This window comes from Miscanthus floridulus, chromosome 3 (genome assembly GCF_019320115.1).
Source record: "Miscanthus floridulus cultivar M001 chromosome 3, ASM1932011v1, whole genome shotgun sequence".
Classification (NCBI taxonomy): Eukaryota; Viridiplantae; Streptophyta; class Magnoliopsida; order Poales; family Poaceae; genus Miscanthus; species Miscanthus floridulus.
This window is the reverse complement of record NC_089582.1, coordinates 45,277,213-45,284,517: the sequence shown is the minus strand read 5'-3', so window position 1 is coordinate 45,284,517 and position 7,305 is coordinate 45,277,213. Positions and strand designations below refer to the sequence as shown.

Genomic DNA, 7,305 nt, shown 5'->3' with positions numbered 1-7,305 from the left:
CGTCAGAAAAATATTTTTCTGACGGTGTACCATCAGAAAAATACCCACAGAAATATGATGACAGAAAAATTCAATTGTTCTGTGTGTTCGCCGTCAGAAACAATTTTTCTGTGGGTGTTACACGCACAGAAAAATTGCGTTAGCCCAGATTAATTTTAAATACTGTGTGCGTTAATCCTCACAGAAAAAAGGAAAAGCCCGACAGAAAAATGATTTTTCTATGGGTGTTACACGCACAGAAAAATTGCATTAGGCAGATTAAATTTAAATGTTGTGTCGGTCTCGGTTAACGCACAAAAAAATAAAAGAACCACCGACAGAAAAAAAAACCTTAACCATGCAGCAAATATGGACTGTCCATACTGTAATTTCATCACAACATAATAGATAGCATACATATAAAGATCCAAATGTTCAGCACATTCATTAATGGCATCCGGGCTACATATAGATGATGTCCAAATGGTCCGGCATCAATACATTTAAAAGTATTACCATCTCATCTCAACAGTTTAAATCTCAGTCAAGATGAGTAAAGTACAAGCATGCATCATTGAGTCATATTATAGCTAAAACTAAAACTAAAACTAAAACTAAAACTAGAGCTAAAACTAAAGCTAACACAACCATCACATTATCGATGCATGATCGCCATTGTTGTCGGAACCTTAATTGTTGTCAAGGTTTGCAGCATGAAGATCCCCATTGGTGTGGCTGCAACATTGAACCAGTATAAGCAATGAATAGTCAGGATAAGTTAAATGGCCTGCTTGTGATAATACTTACAGCATGAGCACCCATTGGTGGAAATCCAGCTGACTTAGGGATGGATCCAACAAGCGGACCATTGGTAGGTGGAGGTGCTCTCGCTCCATTGGTAGGAGCAGCACAAGAGTGATCAGTAAAGAGTGTCTTGATGTCAGGGTTTGGTCTGGGGTTCTTGCAGAGCTGATGTTGCCAGTTCAGACTGAAAGGCATTAGAAAGAAAGAAATAAAGCCCAGTTAGCCTCACCTTTTACATGCACGAAATGTGCTTCTGGAAGCACCGTTAGACTTGCAGGCATAACAAGTAGAGAAATCCCAATTGTTGCATGTATGGATACGACCTTACAATAAGGAAAAAAAAAGGATGGTATCTGCTATAACATAAGCATCTAAAGCTAGAGCTGCTATAAAGTGATAAAATTTCTTTGCACATTGTCGATAAAAGCTGGTTACTTGGGATAAACAGGTAGAGATGTCCAAATCACATGAAAACAGTCCCAAAAGAACCATATCAAGAAGATTCTGTAGCGCTGGACAACCAGGAGCAATAAAATTCCAACAAGTCAAATGAACAAAGGAAGCATCGACAAGTAGCAGTTACGTGATTGAACTATTTGATTTATATCAGTTGTGCACATAAAAATTAAATTCTACCATACAATCTAATTGAATTGATACCAAAAAGCACCATAGAATTTCTGTTCACAAATTGCATTCCTGATATTTTAAGGAAGTCAATATGTGTTATTAAACATATCAAAATTAAACCATCAAAATCACATCTGCTCATTTTGCCTGTTGACCATCAATACACAATCACATCTGGATGCACCGGCCCAATGCACTATATATTTTGCTTCTGAAAGGAAAGTTACCATACCTAAAATTCTCCAAGGTCAGCAGCTGTGTTATCTCCTTGAACAGCTCCTCATTGAAGGAGGCGAACACCTTCAGATCCTTCACGAGAATCTCCACAGCCTTGGCCCTATCATGCCTGTGACACCGACAGCAAATTCAGCAAAAAATAAACATTGACAACAACAAGGGACCAAGAGTAGTGTAGTGATGAGTCGGTCACCTATCAAGGGCTTCGAGGTACTTCTGCTTGCGGATCTCAAAGAAGATCTTCATGGAGTAGCAGTTGTCCTCCAGCTTGGTGAAGCCGCTGAGGTACCTCTCCAACTCGTCCCACTCGCCGCCCTGCACGAGGTCCTCGAAGTGCTTCATGTTGAAGTAGAAGCCCGACTCCTGCTCCAGTCTGCACAGGCAACCACAAAAAGCATCAGAAATCCCAGCTCACCCAGCAAAGCAAGGCTAAGGTGCAGGACAATTCCACTGATTGGGGAGGCTGGAGCACTGAGAAGCCAACAGGCGAGGCAACTGTATCTGGACAACCAGCTGAAATGGATACTTGGGCTGATAAGGGTGCTAAAATGGATTCAGATGCAGGTGATGATAATTGGGAGAAGAAGTCCAACATTCCTGAGGCATCAAATAAAAATGACCCATGGGGCAAATCAGAAAGATGTCTAAAAAAATCTGTAGAATGCAATAACAGAAAGCTAACATGGAAAGATGTCTAAAAAAATCTGTAGACCAAAATAGATGCAGCAAAAGAGCCACAGTGCACTAGAAATCCATGATACCTTATAAGTGCATTGCTAGACCACATCATCGATTCAGATTTCAGAAACTTTGGTGTTGCATACATACTTATCCCATGGACAAGGTTAACTGACAGACCCAAGTCCCCGATACCCTACTGTATTGCAACAAATTCTAAAAATAAACTGCACAGTAGTATAGAACACCAAGCAAGCACTAAAGTTGGTCATGCACACATGTATAGGTGGCGACATTCAAGAAAGAGGAGCCAAACCTGATCCAATCTGAACAAACATTCAAGTCCTAACTCTTAGCATCAATCGGAGCACAAATACAAGCTCAGATACAGGTGTCAGCTTAGCTAATATATTGAATTAAAAAAAGTCATGTTCTTCTACAAATAGCAATGCAAAAATCACAGAGCTCTATTGAACTGAGCTAATAGAAAAGAAACTATTGGTCATTCCAGATCCATTAGAGAGCAGTATGTCAAAAGCACGAGAACTACATATATTTCACCTGGAGCAAAAGAACAAGAGCAAAAGAACTCGAGAAATGGCTCAGATTTACCCATTATCAGCATGACAACTGCAACTTAATTTCACCTGGAACTTAATTTAATTCTCTCTCTAATGGGAATTGAACTGGCCACAGAACTGGTTGCTTGTACTGGTACAAGCCATCCTAGTTAAGCAGCAAACAGAACAAAATATCCCAAGTACCAGCTCATAAGGTGCTAAAGTGCAGAAGTTCTCTAATGGAAACTTGATTCATCACAGCCACTCAAAAGTAGTACAAAACAAAAAAAGTCACAAGGCATAGTTAGGGAAGGGGAGAGCAGCGCGGCACGAGACTGGGGTTTCATATCATCTCAGCTCCGCAAATATCACATATCAAAATGATTGATCAGGTTGATATATGCAAGATATTCAAGGTACTGTTTTCATAGCATCTCACCTGAAAAGCAACCAGGGTAACAAAACAAACAAGTTAAAATTGTATTTTAACTTTGCAGTAAAATCTTCTTATTACATTGCTCCCTCAAATTCAAATATAATGACATTATTTGAGTGGTCCATCCATGTATATTTCTTACATTACAGTAAATTATGTTAGTATAGTTCTACTTGTGATTTTCAAAGATGTCAAGTTACTGATAAAAGACAATGAAGAGCTCCCATTTGGATCAAACTGACAGCTCATTGCTCATATATGTTCAAGAAATATTTGATGCACTACTAATCGTGAATTATGTTAGTATAGTTCTACTTGTGATTTTCATGAATCAAAATGGCAGTGCAGTTTCTAAATACAACAAATCAGAGGTGCTACTACTACTTTTTTGTATTTGCTGTCCTCAAAGGATCAAAGTGTTATATGCACACTGCAATTACTTTTTTGTATTTGCTGTCCTCAAAACATAGCTCTCCATTCTGTGTCCTCTCAAGACAAATCTCTCGTCTATAACCACACGTACGGAGATCTTATGTCAATCCTGTGTTCCTCACACTTTGGCCATCTTTTACATGTAAATCCAACTGTCGGACCATTTTAACAGTGACAGCGATAACCTATTTGAGGTTAAATATTGGTTTTATTAACTAGTGCCCACGCATTGATTATTTTTTTACCAGCTATGCTAGAGATGGTTTTACAAGTAAACAGGTGGCTAACAGAATACTGTAAGAAAGGAGGCACGATTTATTTGCTAACACTCAAATAAAGTAAGTGCAGAATACTCACATAGGAGGCAATCGTTGGTAAACTTTATATTGTGTGCATTCGACAAATCAGTTCAGGATCCAATTGTCCGCTGCTGTAACTGGATGGTACAGCAGAAATTTCCTGCCTTCCTATCCACTCTTCACCTGGCATGCTCTTGTACTCCTCATCCCCGAAATCTGGCATTGCTTTGGCCTTCTTGTCCCAAGGGTTCCAAACAACTGCAAAACGAAAAGGCCAACATCCATAATAGTTTAAAACCCAGAATTTCACAAATCAACATTGTAATTGAAGAATAAAAAAAGGTCCTAATAACTCCTAACTCACCAACATCAGGAAGTCCCTCTTTCCTCAAAACAAATGTTCTTTTCTTCTCGTGGTCAATGATCACAATCTTTGGCGGAGCACTCAAATATACCTTGTCCACCTTACTCAAAAAACAACATACAAATGTAATTAGAGTTTCATTGGTACAGAAATGGCGTCAAACCATGAAATTTAGCAGAACACAAGCTTACTTCAGACTCAAATACAACTGCATCTCCTTGTTCAGTACAACGATTCTTGGATTGCAAGTTGTCAAGATAGTCCAAGGTCTCCAAACCTTCAACCCTCACTTCACTGAATGCAAAAACATGTTTCAGGGAATGGGAACTGAAAGTAGTCAATGGTCCATGTAAATCTATCTGATGATACGACAAACAAGGCAAATCACAAGAGATCTCGACCAGGAGAAAGTCCTAAGCCACGACCTAAGGAGGAAGCAGTCAGACACGTAGCTCACCGGCGGCAACGGCGGTGGCGCAGGTGGTCTTCCCTCGCGGCTGTCCTCCCCTTCTTCCAGTCCGGTCGGCCCAGAGTAGGTGGAGGGCCGGACATGGAAGTGGCGTGGTGGCGGGCTCCTCCAGATCCGCCGTTGCCGGCTTCAAAAGTGGGCCCGCTTGCCGGCACTGGCCGCGCCCGAGACACCGTGCGCAGGAGAGGCGGCGCCGGCACCGGATCTGGGGCAAGCGGTGGCCAGCGGCGCGACGCGGCGGGAGGGGCCGCTCGCCAGGACAGGCCGCGCTCGGGGTGCCATGCGCTGGAGGGGCTGGGCGACGACAGATCTGGGGCAAGCGGCGCGTCGGGCTGGGGCGATGGCGGACTTGGGCAGCGGCGGCTGGCGCGCCGGGATACCCGAGGAGCGGCGGCTGGCGCGCCGGGATACCCGAGGAGCGGCGGCGGGCGGCGGGCGCTGGACCTGGGGCTGGGAGCAACGGGATGAGGTGGGAGCGGTGGACCTGGAGCCGGGAGCGACGGGACTACGGGAGCGGCGGACTTGCGGAGTTCGGCCTCTGGCAGCGCGTTTGAGATAGGGTTGGGTGGCGGCCGCGGAAGGATTTACTTTTAGGGTTTGTTTTTTCACTCTCTTTTCTATTCTATACCGCGCGAAGGCAGGCGCCAATGACGAAAATAGGGCGCGACGAATCCATTCCTGTGCCTGCGTCGTTTTTTCTGTGAGTTAAAAAAAACCCACAAAATAATTGCTATTTCTCTGTGGGTATGCATTGTTTTTCTGTGTGTATTGTCACGCACAGAAAAATAACTCAATTATTCTGTCAGTTTTTCGATATTTCTGTGGGTATTTTTTGATACCGACAGAAAAATTATAAATTTTCTGTGTGTTCTGAGAAAAACGCACAGAAAAAATAATCACCCTCAGAAATATTCGAGTTTCCAGTAGTGTGTCTCAGGTCATCAATATAATTATGTAGTTGCAATTGAAGTTTGAGCAAATTATTATTTGAGAACTAATTTATATAGAACTCGGCTAGTCTGCGTAGCTTCTGTGCATCAAAAAAAGCAAATGAGTTAGAAGGATTGAAGACCAACATACAAGACAACAACTCCATATTACTTTGCCAAGAATCTGCTCTTCCACCACAAGCACAACCGGATCAAGGAATAATTAGAAGTAGCAGCAACAGCCACCGCCACCTTCTTTGCTTTATGCTTCTGAAAAAAGATGCAATATCCAAGTTTTTTTTCATAACAGCACAAATATTAAAAAACACAATACTAAATAATTAAATAATTTATTATTTATCATGTTAGCAAATTGCTATTGAAGTACACAAATTTTTTCTAAAATATATGAATAACACAAGAGAGAATAACAAAATTTGAATTTCATCAAAACAAAATAACGAATCAAGAATTGAGACGAATAGATGAAGAACCTTTGCAAGACTGTGACTATCTGATAATCTAATTAGTGCGACTGTTCAGGCGGCACGGCATCAAGCGGTGTGTTCGATCACTTGGATGTTCTGTCCTCTCGCTCCATCGCCTACAATCGATATTAGACTAGGGAAATTGGGAAAGTCTCCCATACTCGCGTGGGCAGTGGGATTGCGTAACTGCGTATGCACGGGCATGGCGGCACCAGGTGACCAGGCCATCAGGGCGTTTCGTGGTCCTTGTGTACGCGTGGGCTGCCTCACGTGGGCCTTTATTTGTGTCGCGTGATCCAGGATTCCACCAGGTGTCGGGGACAAATACTAGGGTACCCAAAGAGGAAGAGCTAATGATCATCAAACATTGATTCATCCGCACGATCAAGAGCGCGACTACACCGTTTGTCGAGCTCCGCCTCGCCCGACGTCTGAGGGCAGACTCCGTCTCGCCCGACCCCCGAGGGCTGGCTCTACCTCGCCCAACGTCGAAGGGCTGAGTTTGCCTCGACCGACGTCTGAGGGCTGGCTCCGCCTCGCCCAACGTCCGAGGGTTAGCTCCGCCTCGCCCGACGTCCAAGGGCTGGCTCCGCCTCGCCTGATGTCTGAGGACTGGCTCTGCCTCGCCCGACGTCCGAGGCCTCACTCTGCCTCGCCCGACGTCTAAGGGCAGGCTCCGCCTTACCCGACGTTCGAGGGCTGGCTCCGCCTTGCTCGACGTCCGAGGGCTGGCTCCGCCTCTCCCGACGCCTTTGATGACATTACCACGACACCGACCTAGTAATCAGGCAGAGTGAGGCAGTACTGTCAGGCAATGCTAGAAGGGTGCTTTGCAACCATCCAGGCATGTCAGAGCCCAAACAGTATAGTAGGCGCCGACATTTGCCATTACAGTGTTGTGGGCTCCGTCAATTGCCCTCGAGCATGGATCCTTATGGTAGCTTACGACAACCACTACAGTCCAGAAGGAAACTCACATCACCCATAGTAACGGACCTGT

The 7,305-nt window shown here is 44.0% G+C and overlaps 2 protein-coding genes across 2 annotated transcripts; both read right to left on the bottom strand.

Annotated features, from left to right (window-relative positions):
* Nucleotides 1-575: 575 nt before the first annotated feature.
* LOC136545619 (protein TOPLESS-RELATED PROTEIN 2-like) lies at nucleotides 576-3,966 on the bottom strand. Its single transcript, XM_066537625.1, has 4 exons — nucleotides 1,844-3,966; nucleotides 1,646-1,759; nucleotides 787-967; nucleotides 576-714 (listed from the first exon to the last, which is right to left on the bottom strand). Exons 1-4 carry the CDS (start codon nucleotides 1,990-1,992, stop codon nucleotides 679-681), a joined length of 480 nt encoding a protein of 159 aa, XP_066393722.1. The 5' UTR covers nucleotides 1,993-3,966; the 3' UTR covers nucleotides 576-678.
* On the bottom strand, nucleotides 3,188-4,971 carry LOC136543654 (putative glucose-6-phosphate 1-epimerase). Its single transcript, XM_066536039.1, has 5 exons — nucleotides 4,877-4,971; nucleotides 4,611-4,713; nucleotides 4,420-4,519; nucleotides 4,114-4,313; nucleotides 3,188-3,327 (listed from the first exon to the last, which is right to left on the bottom strand). The coding sequence occupies exons 1-4, from the start codon at nucleotides 4,969-4,971 to the stop codon at nucleotides 4,138-4,140; spliced, it is 474 nt and encodes a 157-aa protein (XP_066392136.1). The 3' UTR covers nucleotides 3,188-3,327; nucleotides 4,114-4,137.
* Nucleotides 4,972-7,305: the final 2,334 nt, after the last annotated feature.